The following is a 17,063-nucleotide window of genomic DNA, read 5'->3' as shown; positions in this document are numbered from 1 at the left end:
AATGCTTGGGGCTTGGAATTTTGACCCGATATTTCTGAAAGCGTTAGAAAGTGCCTAGCATTAAACCTTCCGTAGCTGGTTTCAGAGGTTTATAGAGAGCGTTTCCCGAAGATTTGCTCGAAGATAGAGCTCGAAATTGCCAATTTCGGAATTTTCCCCTAAATTTAGCTCTCTCGAAAAGTTATGTATCCTATAAGATGAGGTTCCTTTTCACAGATCTGGCCACAGATGATATTTACACGCTTTAACGAAAATATGAGGTAGAGAGAAATTATTGAAATTATCGATGACTAAAAATTTAGTGATGGTCACCACTGGAATCCAAGAGATGTTGAGTGAGGGCAAGCCTTACGGACGCGGAATGGCATTTTATCAAAATTGACAAAATGTCTTTTTGTAAGATTTCCGCAAAATCTTAACGTATTTCTGACATGCATCCTTGCAAGTCGAAACTTCATAAATGAAACTTCGAGTACAATAATCAGAAATATTACATTTACTATGAATATCCGTCTACAGTTAGGTATTCAGCGGTACCAGTTATAATGTCAGTCAACTCTTTACGTCTAGGATGCTATCTGTTCCCGGACGCAGTATTTTCCGAATTACGGTTTGCGGTAGTTGAGCTCAATGGGTATTCATCCATTCTCCGGCCGTACAATTAAAAATACGCAATGTTAATTTTATAATGGTCAGTCCCTAGCTGATTAGCATTAGCATAACATTCGCTATGCTCCCTTGACTCCCAACGGGATGGCTGTAATTCTGTCTGAATGGGTGTGCCTTGGCCTTGTTGACATATCCTCCAGGTTCAACACATTTTCAAATATAGACAACGGATGCACAAACATATGAAAAAGACGTCTACACCGTCAAAAAAGTGAAGTTGATTTAACATTTCGGATGTAAAAAAAGTGTGCGAGAACTTAAAAAATGCTGAATTACTCGCCATAGCAGTTAGTTTTACATCTTGGCATTGCTAAAGTAACTGCTGTAGTGGGTAACTCAGCATTTTATAAGTTCTCGCACACTTTTTTTACATTCAGAATGTTAAATCGACCTCACTTTTTTTTTCGGTGATCTATTTTTGGAAAATTTATGAAACGCCTGTTTTAGAAGAGGGTGAAAAACCTGCTTAAAAATGATTGCTCAAGTCTTGACAATTTTTTGCTGGTCTAGGTCGAAGATCCCGTAAAAACAGGGACTTTTTGTTGTCCTTCCATGAAAACTCAGAGGTTTTATTCAAATTAAGTTTCTCTCTTGAAAAACCGTAACTACATTTCAATGCTGCCAATTTTCCCTCAAAAATTTTATTTGTATCAGGGCATTCTTGGGCATTTCTAACTGAAAATTTCACTGAATTTTCCTCTGATCCCTAACAAAAATTAAACACTCTCACTCTGCCGTGATAAGAAAGAACGCGCCGTATGAAAATTCGAGAGTTGCCATTTCCCAGGATAAAACATCTATTTTTGAGAAAAGCTACATATATTTTTCAGTGAAATTTTCAGACATTTTAGAGTAGCTTGCGAATTGAATTATCTCCAAATTTTGAAGAGAAATATTAAAAAATGTTGCCGGTGAATTGGTATTTTGTTTAAGAAAACAGGGCAACGCCTGATGGTTCATATGGCGCACGGGGAAAAAAAACACATTGGATCTTGAGTTCAGGCTCTTAAAAACATCGACAAGAAAATATACTCTTGATTCAACGAGATTTAAGCTTAAATCAAGAACCAAGCCTCTTAATTTGAGCGGATTTCCTTTTGATTTAAGCTTAAATCTGATTGAATCAAGAGTCCATTTTCTTGTCAATATTTTCAAGAGTCTGGACTCTAGATCCAATGTGTTTCTTTTCCAATGCGTTTTTCCTTTGCACGGCAGCATTGCGAATGGAATTATTTTGTTTAACTTCGTTCAAATTGACAAACTATCCAGACAACGTGGCATCGTGGACTTGGGCATGGTTGCCAAACTGATAATTTTCCTCGTTGAACTTAAAGTGTAATGGGTGAATTCTCGCGATGAACATGACCGTTTCCGTGTGGCGAGCACTGACCAAGTAACGGGAAAGAGGACTTCCCGGAATCGGCTCTCGAATCTCGATTTGCGAGGGAAATTCTCCGAAGCGGAAAAGAGGGCCGGCGGCGCGCCGTTCCTCGTTGCGGCGGTCAGTTCATCGACTTCCGGCACTTCCGCCCCCGCACAGAGAAAAGTGCAGCGCACTTGTCGAGGAGGAAGAGGTGCTCAACCGGTGAAAACAGCTCAGGCAGCTAATCCTTAGTTTACGGCCTGAAGAGCTGTATTCCTCAAACTCAGTGGAGAAATGCATTGGCGCATTTAGGAATGAGGCAGAGGGCTGATCTTTGAAATTGATAGACGGAGCTATAGACAAAGAAGACGTAGGGAATATGGAGTAATTCTATTCGCTGAAATGGGTGGTTCTGATAGAATGGACCACTAGACAAGGTACGAATTTAAGCATTCTGATACATGTTTCTTAACCAGAATGTCACGTAGAACACGATTCGCGCAACGAAAATTACTGAAACAAACTCCTAACGAAGATATTAACGTTTTTATTTCACACTGGTTACGAGGAATTTGAACTACCCGCTCACAAGAAACTCAAAGCTCTACATAAGTCAAATCGCGCACTACAACGGTTTCAGCAAGCTTCTCAACCGAGCAACGTTCATTTCCCACCACGTGTTGTTCAAACTATAAGAAATTTGTTATAGCTGAGCCAAAACTTCAAGATCGAGGTTGCCAGGTTTTTACATCGCAGAGACTGTCATGATAACGTTTCGCGCGATGTGAAGTAGAGCATTGAGTTTAAGCCGCATGAGCGGGTGGTTTGAATTAACGAATCAAGAATTATTGAATATCTTCGTAAGAAGTTGATTTTGGTAATTTTTGTTGTGCGCATCGTGTTATACGTGAAATTTTGGTTAAGAAGCATGTATCAGAATGCTGGAATTTGTACCTTGTCTAGTGGTCCATTAGGGGGTTAATGATGGACTAACTATTGGGTCTCTTGTGGGTTGCCGTTAGGTGGTCCTATACTGCCTTTATGCATTGCAACCACCCGCTTTCATCAATAGGATCCCTTCGTACCCATTTTCTCTTCTTTGTCTATAGATTTGTCCATCAATTTCAGTACGTGCCACGGGAATCTAAAAATTTTGGGTTGAGCGCTACATCGATCTTTTATGAGTGATCATAGCGGAAATTAGGGGAAAAACTCCAAATATACTTACATTCGGAATAACGGAAAGTGATAGATAACTGGAAAATAAGTAGCTTGGATCTAGAGTCCAGGCACTTAAAAACACTGACAAGAAAAAGTACTCTTGATTCTATCGGACTTTTTGCTTGAATCAAAGGGAAATTCGCCTAAATCAAGAGTTGAAAACTCCAAAGAGGTAACCAATGTCTTAGTTGTTTTATCTACCTCTGCGTTAAAGTCTCCGAAGAAACGCATTGCCGCAAGGCTCTTAATGTTCATTAGCTGTGATTCACAAAAATGGCAATATTGAATTTTGGACATTTTTCGCACCCAAGTTCCTATTCTTGTTGTGATAAGGTAATCTTAGGTTTAGTAGAAGAGTCAAGTGAACCTAGAGAATTTGGTTGGAGCCCCGTTGATATCCAATGGAAAAAAACACATTGGATCTAGAGTCCAGACTCTTGAAAACATTGACACGAAAAACGTAATCTTGATTCAATCGGACTTTTTGCTTGAATCAAAAGAAAATTCGCCTAAATCAAGAGGCTTGGCTGTTCGATCCAAGGAAAAATCGGATTGAATCAAGAGTATTTTTTCCTGTCAATGTTATTAAAAGTCTGAACTCTAGATCCAAGCGACTTTTTTTCCAGTGATCGCTCCCTACTTCTTATGTCTCCTTTGTCTACCGCTTTGTCTAACAATTTCAACAACGAGCCCTCATAGTAAGTTGAATTTCTCTGTAATTTGCACTGAAAAAAAAAAAAAAAAACACATTGGATCTGAGTCCAGACTATTGAAAACATTGACAAGAAAAAATACTCTCGATTCAATCAGATTTAAGCTTAAATCAAAAGGAAATCCTCTCAAATTAAGAGGCTGGGTTCTTGATTTAAGCTAGATTCTGATTGAATCAAGAGGACTTTTTCTTGTCGATGTTTTTAAGAGTCTGGACTCTAGATCCAATGTGTTTTTTTTCTCAGTGTGTTGAAAGTGAGATTAAGCGGACTTGATCAGACGAAAATAGAATTTATTGCGTCAGATGATACCGAATCTTCAAAGGCAGCTTTTGCCGTACAAGTCACTGGATGCTCTGCTGGATCCGTTAGTTCCATTTCTTCACCACACTAGAGCCATCGAGAGCATCAATACGAGCCCGAGCTGTCCGCGCTGGGAAATGCCCTTTTCGAAAACTACCGTTGATTCCCGCTCCGAAAACGGTTTCTGTTCCTCCCGGGGGGAGGAAGGGGGTCCGGACCCCCTTCCGCGGGGCACGCAGTGATGTCACCTGCGATGTCAGCATTGCCCCGCGCGTGCTCTGCGCGTGTGTGTGAATGTGGACGGCTACTGGTCACCACTCGCCGGTGCGGTGGCCATCTATGCGGAATGTAACCCATGCCAATGTTGCCGCTTATTGCGCACGCGCCATTTAACTCGGAGAGTCTATATCGGGAGGGTACGAAAATTTTTGTAATTTGGACCACATTTCGCAAAAAGGAACCACTGTTTTTACTCACTTTTAGAAACAACATATATGTTGTTAATTTCCTTGATGCACAGATAGATGTTTTTATGGATAAACTAGAGATAATGGTCCCTTATTGCAAAATAAAGTCCATTTGGAGGTTAGGTCTTGGAGCTTTTAGGACCCAAAAGGGCAGATACCCTTCGGACTCTATGAACCCTATGAACCTTCTGAACCCTCCGATGATCCAAAATCGATTATAAAGGTGTTCGTTGCGAACACCCTGTTTATAGATATTTTTCCATACGTTTAAATAGCAGATCAATCAATATATCACAAAGCACGCCACGCCACTGCTACTCCCTCTTTCCTAGAGCGTTACTTATTTTAAGAACGGTCCCTTACGTCTCTCGCACTGGTCAGTTGCGCAAATACGCTTTAAGAAGGGGTCTAATCCGTCGTTTTCCGTAAAAAGGAACGTTAGTCGTTGCAAAATTTACTCAAACAATTCAATTTTCTTACAAGAACATACCTGCGCAAGTTTTGTCCAAAATTTGTCTGATTTTTGCCTGAGATCAGTAGAAAAATCAGCGAGATTCTCAATTCAAAATATCCAAGATTTTCCTGGTCACCTGAAATTTGCGAGGGGAAATTCGGCAACATTGAAATGTAGTTACGTTCTTTCGTGAGAGAAACGACAAATTTTGCCCAAAAATAAATTTGTGACAACCTTTCGCCGACCGAAAAGAACACAAATGCCTCTCGCGATAATATCGATCCGACTGGGCAACCGCGAGGATGTGCAGAGGTCGGTACCGCTGCCAGCGTTATCAGTCGTGGCTCCTGGTCTTGGGTCCCCGGCAGGGTTGCCAAATTGTGCAATAAAATACGAATTCGTACATCCGTTCCGAGGGAAAAGCGCTAATATCCAGCACTATCTGGCAACGGTGCTCGGCTGTCGGCGCGCCGGGGTCTCGGGCAAAGATGGTCATGTCCAGTAGCCGGTCACTCCGACAGCCGGAGTCATTCTCATTGCTGCCCCGCGACCCCCCCCCCCCCCGGCCCCCCTTACTCGCGAGCCGCCCCTCATGACCGTCGCGACTTACGATTCCGCGACCCCCCCCCCCCCCCCCGGCGATCGGACACACGCACTCCCGACGATATCGAGCCCTCTCGTGTTCACAATGCTCTCGAGCGCTATTGCCGGGTGTTGCCGGTACTGGAATGGATCACAAGACACGCACTAAAAAAAATCTCGGTGTATTTACTAAGATAAAGGGTAAAATTACTAAGAATTCAGGGTTCTATTTGATCCCAGTTTTTTCTTGGTAAAATTACCATTTATGGAATTGGTAATTTTACCAAGAAATCTCGGTCAAATAATTGACTTTCTCCGTAATTTTACTGGACCCCGGTAAAAACGCCAATATTTTTTATTAACTGTGGTAGAATTACCGAGATAAAATGGCAAAGTAACCGGGAATTGATTACCAATAAAAGTGGTATTCTTACCTGAAAAAAACAGTAAAAATAGCGGTTTTTAGGTAAGCTTACCAGTCTGTCTTTGTAAAATTACCAATAATTGGTATAAAAAGTGAGATGGTAATGGTACCGACGGCCCTTGGTAAAAACGCCGAGAATTTTTTTTCAGTGCGCGGGTTGATTATTGAAGTTGAAAGACAAAGTGATAGACAAAAAAATTGAAAAGGTTGACATGCAAAAAATTAACTATAGGGTCCTTCATAAGTTGCCGTGCGTTATTCTATTGCTTACATCCTTTGTCCTCAGCAATCTCTCTCACCAATAGAATCTCTCCATTTTCATTCTATCTTCTTTATCTATCGCTTTGTCTATTAATTGCAATAATCAGCTCGCTGGCTCAGTAAGGAAGATCGCATTTTCTGCATGCACATGAACAAAACTCAGTAGTATATACCTCTTGTGAAATGTAAGTATTCAGATTTTCATAAGTCTCAAGTTACTTCATTCGCGAAAGAAAGGTTACTCTATCAAATCAATTTTTATTAATCAAGAGGGGCAAAAGTATTGTAGAATAACGTTTTTTTCTCTAAAAAACAGCGTACATATCATGATGAAGCCTTAAACTCCAGTTTGAAAACCAAGAGGCAACCAACATTTTATAGTCGTTTTTTCTACCTCTGCGTTAAAGTCTCCATACAAGTGCATTAACGTATGGCTCTGAATCCTTATTAGCTGTGAATCACAAAAATTGCAATTTTGAATTTTGTGCTTTTCTCGCACCCAAGCTCCTATTCGTGTTGTGATAAGATAACTTTAGTAGGAGAATCAAGTGAACCTAGAGAACTTACTTACCCTTGGTGCTTCCGAAAAAATTCAGTGAAATTTTCATAGAATTAGATTTAAATTGAATCGATAGATTCAATTCCTCTTCAGAGCACGATCACGAGCGTCTTCAGATACAATTTCTCTGGAAAAAATAAAATTTCGGTGGAAATTTTGAAACGTCGCATGGCGCTTGTGATACTTTGGCCGGAGGGTGACGATATCTGCTTATTTTCTTTACTCAAGGGAGGGAAAGTGCCGTAAGGAAAGTAGAGCCTTAAGTTCTTTAGGAGAATACGCCAATAATATTCCCTTGCTTGAAAATGATATCCGACGTATTTCGAGGCGGCATCGCTGTCCGGTTGAACTTCACCGTAAGATTGGATTTTTATCGCGTGGACACGCTTAGCGGTATCCTCCTCGCTACTGGATATCCTCGCGTTTCCGTGAAATTCCCGCAAATCTTCCGCCCTTCAAATTTCACCGGCAGATGACCCCCTCGTCAGTCGGTGGCAGCGGGTGTTTCGAATTTGTCACAGTGCAGCTTACCGATACGTTTCAAACTGAAAAAAAAAAAAAAAAAAAAAAAAAAAAAAACGATCATGTGAACCGAACTCTCAGTGTAGCACTCCTGTTCCATGTTCGTCAAAATCTCCGGGATTCAGATCTTTTTTGTTCCAATTTCTTGAACTCCATGACCGTCGAAAGTTCCGGGATCCTTTTTAGATTCATACAAAAGTTCCGAAAACTGCAAAAAATTCGAAACATTTGGGAATCCCAAAAGTTCCGGGAAAAATTCAGGAAAATCTCAAAAGTTCCGAGTCCAAGAAGGGGAGCACTGCTTCGATATTCTATATTATCATTCCAAATATTCACTTTGGCAAACTGAACTTTCGGTTCGTGTTACCAAACGTTCGGCATATACAGTCCTCTTCTTGCTATAACGAATTAGCAAGGGACCGGGCGATTCCTTCGCAAGAGAGAGATTTTCTTTATAATGAGTGTCATTATAGCGAGAGAATACCGTATAAGAATTTTGCGTTAAAACTAAAAAAAGAAGAAAAAAACGGGATTCTTACCCTTTCTTTCAAACCACAAAAATTAAAAAAGATTTCCTAGCCTTAAATCAAAATAAGGATAAAAAAATCAAAATTTAAAAGTCGCTCATAGACCAAACTTATTTAATTTCTGATGCAGAAAATCGAGAAGGAATGAAAGTAAAAAATTGTCTACAAACCCATCACCCATAGAAAATATTCAGGAAGGATGGTAAAAGAGTATGATTTACTGTTTCGTAGTACGAGATCCTTTCATTCAGATCATTTTCGAGTTGGAGCTTGTGTTCAGAGCACTGAGAGCAATTGAATTTTAAGTGATATTAATCAGCTTTCTTGATAATATCGTCTCCTCCATTGTACGGTGGTGCTCTGAATCCCAGAGACGTTAATCATTCATTCGGACCTCGAGGATCAGCAAAATCAGCAAAACAGGGTTCCGTTTATTTCCGCTACAGCTGATCTTGAGACGATTTTGCCGGGCGTTCAGATGTTAACTAAAGGCCTCAGCGGCTATACAGAGTGTTTTTTTTCGAGAGGAAAGTTAAAGTTGGGGGAACTCAGGAATTCAGCTCAAATGTGGCCGCAACGAAATCTTCTGATGAGATAATTCTTCTGGGAAAATTTTACACTATTTGTATGTTAACATACTTTTAACCACAGCGTTGTATATCCTCCTCTTGTTATCTTCGGAAATCCGTGGATCCCAGAGGATTCCATTTCACATCGCTACAGCCTTCCTTGCAAGTGTGTTTCTTTCCTTGATAGCTTGATCCGTCCTTCCATCCTGGATCAACCGCACTCCCAAGTATTTATAATCCGTACAGCCATTGATCTGCTACCTATCCTCCAACTCAATGCTTTGCTGATCACCTCCGAAAGTCATCTTCTCAGATTTGGATATGCTGACTCCCAAACCCCACTTCCGAAACTTTCCCAGTGTTAAGGATCGTAAAATCCCGAGATATTGTATAGCTCGTGCTGAACGTGAACACCCTGTATTTGCGCGGTGGCGGCGCTGTGCATCGGGAGGAAGCTTCGTCTCGGTGCGCGGTGCGGTTCCACTCTGGTTGAGTCCAATTAATGTGCGAGTCCATCCTTATGATGATGATTTATGATCCTAATCAAATGACCACCACCATCACCATCACCGCGGTCCGGCACAAGGAAGTGAGCAGCTTTCTAATTCCTCACTTCTATCACCGAGAGCTGAGCACCGGCCGCCGCGATGCTGATCAAGGCGCCTCCGAATCAGTCCGAATTAGACGCCCAGATTCATGTTCGCTCGCTCAATGATTGAGACCGCGATTGCTCATTGCAATCCAGAGAGTATGAATTAATCACCACGTGGTGTATTCACGGATGACTGGAGAAAGATTTGTCAAAAATGGCTATTTTGCGGGAGGGGTGCAAAACTATGGGCCGTATTTAAAGTTACTCTACACCGTTAAAAAGAACTGAACCAGTGGCGGATCCAGGGGGCTGTCCTCCCCCTCATATCCGCCACTCTACCTCGACAAATGGTCGCCCCTCCGGCTCACTTTGGATCACTCTGAACTGCTGAGCGCAACTTCCCAAATAGCATTTTTCAACGGAAAAAGCGCTAGGATCATCAATATCTCAGCGATTATTCTCGATCTCATCGCGATCAATGGCCATATAATCACTGAAAATATAGGCATCCTTTTTTCTCTTATCTCCGTTCCATCCTTCTCTCTTTTCCCCCTTTTTCTTCCTCTTTTTTTTAGGCGAACGAGGAGGTCATACGTCCCCTACGCCCCTCCTTGGATCAGCCTATGCATTTTAGCGGTAGACGGTTACGTATCATTAATAGATCGTTTTCGATAATGGTTCGATGTATCGTTTGGTTCAAAACAGTAAAACATAACCTCAAACGAAACTTTCAGGATCTCAGTCGGAGAAGCTGAAAATGAGAAAATTCCTAACTATTTCACCTTGCGATGCCATTTAGTACTCATAAGAATCAAGAATCTATCAGAAAAACCCCGTTTCCTCAGATTACTCTGTTGACTTTTGAGGCTATGTTTACACGTTGAACCCATCGATATTGTTACAATCTCACCTATTTGATGTATCGAAAACGATCTATGGAAAATAATTTCTGACACCGGAAATTTTTTGTTTGAACTGGTTGCAGCTTCACCGAGCACGGAATCTATGACACGCTAACCGCCATCGATTACGTGCTGGAGCAGACGAACAAGCCGCGCGTCCACATTCTGGGCTACTCCATGGGCGCAAGTGCAATTCTGATTGGCGTCACCGAGCGCCCAGAGTACAACGAGAAGATCCAAAGCGCCATCCTCATGGCCCCGACCACGTCCATGCAGCATGCGTCCACACCTCTCAAGCTAATTGCACCTTACGTCAATTCTATACAGGTAATTGTATTCCATTTTCCTCGCAGACGTGAAATGGAGATGTTGCATGTGTCAGGAATTTGCGATTTGACTATTGATTCTTGTGTAAAAGTTCGCAAGAAACACGATGGTGCCACTGGTTTTTTCTGAAATCAACTCCCAAGCTCAAAAAAGCTCTCAAGTTGAGGCCAAAATGGAGGGGATATCTCACCTTACCGTGAGAGTCCACCTTTACATCAAGACAAACTCTCCATGCAAAAATAGGGAGCGAATACATTAGCAGCGTTGCCGTGTTTTCAGTATTAGAGTCCCCAAATAAAGTGGCAGCCCTGTCAATGTATTTGCTTTCTATCTTTGCATGGAGAGTTTGTTTTGATGCAGAGGTGGACTCTCAAGATAGCGTGGGATATCCCCTCCATTTTGGCCTCAACTTGAGAGGTTTTTTTGAGCTTGGAAGTTGATTTCAGAGAAAACCAGTGACACCATCGTGTTTTTCGCGAACTTTTACGTAAGAATCAATTGTCAAATCGCAAATTCCTCACACATGCAACATCTCCATTGTATTCGATTTTCTTCGCAGATGTAAAATTGCCCGAGCTTAACCGAAAGGATACGAGTGTGTCGAAGGCAAACAGTCAAATCAGGCATTTTGTCAAATGCCTAGGCAAATAGTTAAGTATTCTTACTTAGATTGAAAATTTGCATTTTTACCCCAATTTTAGACAAAATAATTCTTCGCTCCTGTACGAAAGAATTCTCGGTAAAATATGCAACATACAATAATATTTTAAACGATTTTCAGATCCTGAATACACATTTCTAATGAAATTTTCAGCACGTCATAAAACATAGAATTTTTAAAATTTTAACATTTGAATTCACTAAAGGCACGTGAAAAGGAAGGAACAAGGAGAGTTTGCAGATTTGAAGAGTTATTCTTCCTAAAATATTGAAAACCCGTGAACTTCTAAACTGAGCAAGATATTGTAGTTCCAAATTGTAGAAATGTTATCATTTCGTCTATTCTAATTTAATACATGATTTTTAATTTTTTGTCCTCATTTCTTAGCGTTATCTACAAGAGCTTCATTTTTACTTCATGCCGATGTTCAACCTGGATATCCTCCGAGTTTTCAACCGACGTATTTGCACGCTCCCTAATTTCGGAGCCTCGTTGTGCCGGCAATTTCTCTCAGTTTTTGAGGGCTTCCAAATCCCATTTAAAACAGTAAGTTTGTATTCCTCCTAGTAGTTACCTCATAGAGTTATCGATAAAAACTTTCAAGATCCAATTGGACTATACATTTTGCAATTAGGAAGTATAGTTTCTGGCTCGTTTGTAAAAACACATAGGTTTCCAGGAAAACTAATGGCATGTACGTTGTTTTTAAATTAGGCCAGAAATCGTAGTTCCAAATTGCAAAATGTAGTCCAATTATAGAAATTAAAAGAAGGCAATATACATGAGAATGGAAATTTTACACTTGATAGTCCGCGGAATTTAATGCAATGTAAGCTGAATTGACGACAAGACAGGGTCAATGGCGATTTTTGAAAGATGTCAACACTGTATTTCCTTCATTTAAATGTATGTAAAACAATCAATTCTTGACAATCTACAATCAACATTTTACATGGGTTTAAATGGAGGAAAAAACATTGTTGCCAACTTTCAAGAACCACAACTGGACAGGGTGAGAAATCCAGCAACATAACATATATCGACGGTGTAAGTCGGCAATCACATAACTCGGTTGGCGACGTCACAGACTTCCTGCCATACTTTATTTTTTAAACGGAAAACTACTCAACGGCAATTCTTTAAAAAGCTGAAATTTTTTTCTTCCCTGTGCGAAGAGGATTCTGCATAAATTTCAAGGAATGATGTTAATTTGTTCTCCTTTACAAAAATGACATAGAGGCAGAGATTTTCAGGTTTTCTAAATTTCTCGAGGTATGTGATTGCGGACTTACGCCGTCGATATGTACCCTCGATAAAATTTCATTAAGGACACTGAAAAAAAATATTCTTGAATTCGCCGTCAAGTAATATTTCTTATTTTTATAATCAAGGATGATGTTGCTTCTTTTAAAAAAAACTATGTGTTTGCTTCATCCGAGCATTTTTCATTATTTTTAGAAAATCAAGCCAAAAAAAGCACAATTAGTTTTTAATTTTGCACATCCACCTAACTCGCCAATTTTTTTTCCAAATCTCACCATTTTACTAACCTTAGACCATTCACTAATATTCACTTTTGTATGTTTCAGTCATTAATGCACAAACTGTATGATATTTATCCGGATTACTTTTCGAGTAAAACAGTGTTACACTATTTTCAGCATCTAAAGTCAGGTACGTTTAGTGATTTGGAAACCCCAGAAAGCACGCTTTTAAAATATGTGTCTATGTTACGTGTTTTTCCCCATTTGAATGCGATGAAAATTCAAACGCAGTTTTGAAGCCTTCAAAAATCACATTTCTCATAAACAATCCCCAGTAATTTAATTTTGACTTTAAGGATTGTCCTGGTGAAAGTATTAAATTATATAGATTCTTAACACATCTACCTTGTCTGAACCTGTGCCAATAGACCACCATCTTGATCTGCCTTATCATTTTGTAAATAATGGGTCGCGAGCTGTGGACGGTCTCAAGAGCTTTTGATTTTTTTTATCGTCTTAAATTTTGGGTGATGGAACAAAATGTCCAAAAATAAATAGCCAAAATAAAAAATAGCCAATGTGAAAAAAGTCCATGAGCAAAACAAGTCCAAGTGTTTGTAATGTCCAGTAGGTAGGTTAGGAACACTCTGTATCACTGCTTCTTCATTATTACTGTAGATAGTTTCCAAACTCACTATTTTGCCGCTTTGTCAAATTATGTCACATTTGGGCATTTTTGTTTTTGGCCATAATACTGCTACTGGACATTTCAGATATTTGGACATGCTCTAGATGTGGACTTTTTTTGACTTTGGACATTTTTGTACTTTGAACTTTTATTTTTGGACATTTTGCCCTATTACGAAATTTTGCAAATTCAATTGAACAATCAGTCGTGGATCAATTTCAGTCGTTAATTCGTAAAAAAGAAAGTATGCGCAAACATCAATGACAATGATTCAAAATCAGTTACAATGATTCAAAATAAACATTTCCGTGATTCTCCACATCGTCTTTTTGCAGGGAAATATTGTAAGTATGACTATGGATCTCAAAAAAATCTCCAAATTTACAATTCGACGAGTCCTCCAGAGTTCGATTTGTCGAAAGTCAATACGAGCATAATGATTGTCTGCTCCAAGACGGACGGCTTCTCCAGTATAGTGGTAAGTTAAATCACGTATTATTATACAATGGACGATTTATAGACTATCTTTATATTATAATGATGAACAAGCTCTAGGATCTCTCGTAGGTTGCCATTTGTTAGTCTATATTGCGCACCTCTTTGCCCATTGCAACCATCCACTTCCACCAATAGGCTCCCTTCATTTTCCCTTAGTCTAATATAGTCTTCTTTGTCTATCATTTTGTCTATCAATTTCAATAAATAGACGCAAAATTGAAACAGAGTAAATGACTTCAAAGTTGCTATATTACCTCCTCTCCGGCAGCTCATTTTGACTCACCGTATAACTCGACTCTCTACGCTCCTAAATTGGCGTTAAAGTCTCCAAGCATATTTGCAATCTAAAAATAATTTGTCCTCTTTTGTCTATTGCATCCTCCCGTTTCCAAACATAGCGGGTTGATTATTGAAATTGATAGACAAAGCTAAAGATAAAGTAGACGCAGGGGGTATGGAGCGATTCCATTACCGTATATAGTAGAACGCGGCAAAGGCGCTAACTCAATTTTGCCAAAATCTCACCTAGGTGGTACTGTTCGTTAGCCCGCGAATTATCAATTTTCAGCGAAAGAAGTCGTTTTTTCTATCCGAATGTATGACCGAATTATTTTTCAAGTCTGGCAGTTATGCTCCAATTTTTAAGCGACGCGTCACCGTAGTAACCTACTTGCATCGGGGACAAAACGTCTCGTTGCCGGCGCCGCATTGGCCTGTATGGCGTTGCTATGTTTGGATGTCATCAGACGATGTTGTCAGATTTCCAGATATAAAAATTTTACACTCGATGGCAAATACCCAACGGAGACACTTTAATTGACAATACCGTAGCCTATCACGGTGCTCACCTCAGTCGGTTACCCCATGATTAATATTCTTCCTGCTTTTGAACTTTGCGACGGTTGAAAATTTCTTATTCTCTCCCTCTATTGCTACTCGTATGTTTCTTTCTCGATCCTCGGGACAAATCTTGGACCGTGAGGAAAAATTGAAAGTATTATAAAAGTCGTTCCTGAAGCGAATTCTGTCGCCCTACGACACTAAACTGCCGCACAGTGGATCGAATGAATAGGAGAAGTCGGACAAAATTTGGAAACTTTAAACGCCTGTAACTCCGTTTTTACAAATTTTTGAGGTTCTAAAAGTGGTTTCATTGGTTTCCTCATAAACTTTTTATGAAGAAAGCACCCCTTAACCTTTGAAATATGTCAAAAAATACATCAATATTAGTAGGTTTTGTCAAAAATTTCATGTCCAACCTTTCTAATTGACTCGATTCACTGTGCGCTGGATGTAGGTAAATGTCTTCACAAAATTTACTAGGCGAACGACATCGCCAAACGGAGATTTTTCGGTAGGATCAAAAGGAATTCCAAATAATAATTTAGAGACGAGAATTCTCGTAGAGTCAAACAGGAAATTTCCTCGTTTCAAGCGGAATTTCTGTTATTTCAACGAGACGCCCGTAGCGATCGTCAGATTTTTATAAAATTGTATTAAACTACACAAATATTTGAAGAAAATATGCGCGGGTATAAATGCACTATAGATGCAAAAGATTCTAAAATGCCGACCGTCTTTCGCGATTTTGCCTTACGACAAATTTTTTTACTGCCCTCACGGGAATATTGCTGAATTAATGGTAAATTGCTCAATTTTGCCACTTTGTGATTCGCCCTATTTTTTAAGTGAGATTAAAATAAGTGTAATTAAGAAACCGCAAGTTACGAAAACTAAACCAAACGAAACAAGCGTGAAAATGGGGTAACGTGTCGGAATTTAGCCTCGAAGAAGGGGCCGCGGAGCTTTGAAACGCGTCGACAATTTTAATTATTTTTTGTGAGTTTGAGTTTTTTAGTTTTCGTTTCGGACTTCTGTATTTCTTTAAGTGTACTTTAAAAGTTTTCCTTTTGACTAAAACAATGATGCAATGCTAATTTGAAGTTAAAGTTCTTTTTATGGGGATGCATTTTGGATTTTTGATTTTACCTCTGTTTTTCCCCCGATCACTTGGTTGTAGATTTTAGTTGGCGATAGCTATTTCGATGATCAGATCATCCTCAGGCCACATGGTAAACACTATTAAGTCACATGGTAGGCACTGCTGGGCAAATTTGCTAGGCGAAGTCGCGAACACTGTCGGTATTTTAGAATCTTTTGCATCTCTGGTACCTTTATGACCGTGCACATTTTCTTCCAATATTTGTGTAATTTAATCAAATTTTATAAAAATCTGACAAACGCAGTCGCTGCGGGCTAGACACACAATGCCGAAAACCGAGAGGAGTCAACAAAAAAAGAAAAAAAAAAACAATGACAGGAAGGATGGGGTTAGGTTTGAATCAATAGCGCCACGGAGGCCGATGGGAAGTCATTTCCGGTCGCCTGGCCGGGACCCGCCGGGCGCTCCGCCCGTTGCACAATCCGTCGTTTCAAAGACGGAAGAACGTATCTTTATCCCGACGTTGCCAAATTGACACAAACCATTCGTTCCTTTACAAAAATATGACCTGAAAATGTGCGTCAAAAATTTTACTGATTTTTGTTTGTGGTCAGAGGAAAAATCGGTAAAATTCACAGTTAAACACGCCTAAAATTTCCATGGTAAATATACAATTTTTGAGTGGAAATTCGGCAACCCCGCAGTGTAGTTACGTTGTTCGTGCGGTAAACGTCGGATTTTTACGCGGTGTGAAGATGGAGGCGCCCAGTGGGAGATCGGATTCTACATTTTGTCGCCTCTCTGACGCAAAGACGTATCTCAATATCCACGTGAACCCTGTTTTACATATGAGTCAATGCTTTCTGGGGCTCATACCGAAATTGAGATACGCCCTTTCGTCAAAGAGTGAGGATTTTACTCAGTCACTTTCATGGGCTCCGGTTCCTCCGTTGGAGAAAGAATAATCAGCATTAGTAACGCGTTATTATGTCGATTGCATCTCGGTAATTGGGCCGTTTACTGGACGGTTATCTATCAGCTTGTTTCCGCGGAAAATTGCTACCTTGTAACGGACAAAACGCTCCGTGTTTTACGACGTTTTTTAGTTGTTTCTCGAGGATTATTCCGAAGGGGTGACTTTTACTGATCGTTATCCTCTAATGTCGTCACCTCCCGCCCGAAGTATCGCAAGCGCCATGTGACGTTTCAAATTTCCGCCGCTATTTTCTTTTTTCGCAGAGAAATTTTTGGTTGAATCTGTTTGAAAATTTTTCTGAATTTTATCGGCAGCACAGAGAAAATTTTGTGAAATGTTCGGACTGCTTCGTTGAAAAATTT

At 40.0% G+C, this 17,063-nt stretch overlaps 1 protein-coding gene across 1 annotated transcript in view; it reads left to right on the top strand.

The window, feature by feature from the left end:
• Positions 1-17,063, top strand: part of LOC109034182 (lipase 3) — a gene marked incomplete in the record, with an annotated part of 69,221 nt that overhangs the window by 32,901 nt on the left and 19,257 nt on the right. The window contains 4 exon segments of the mRNA XM_072304506.1: positions 10,209-10,452; positions 11,501-11,659; positions 12,703-12,787; positions 13,621-13,763. Coding sequence (XP_072160607.1) covers positions 10,209-10,452; positions 11,501-11,659; positions 12,703-12,787; positions 13,621-13,763 — 631 coding nt within the window.

Source organism: Bemisia tabaci, chromosome 9, assembly GCF_918797505.1.
Source record: "Bemisia tabaci chromosome 9, PGI_BMITA_v3".
In the NCBI taxonomy this organism is placed as follows: Eukaryota; Metazoa; Arthropoda; class Insecta; order Hemiptera; family Aleyrodidae; genus Bemisia; species Bemisia tabaci.
Note: the sequence above shows the minus strand (reverse complement) of the source record. Positions and strands in the feature narration are given on the sequence as shown.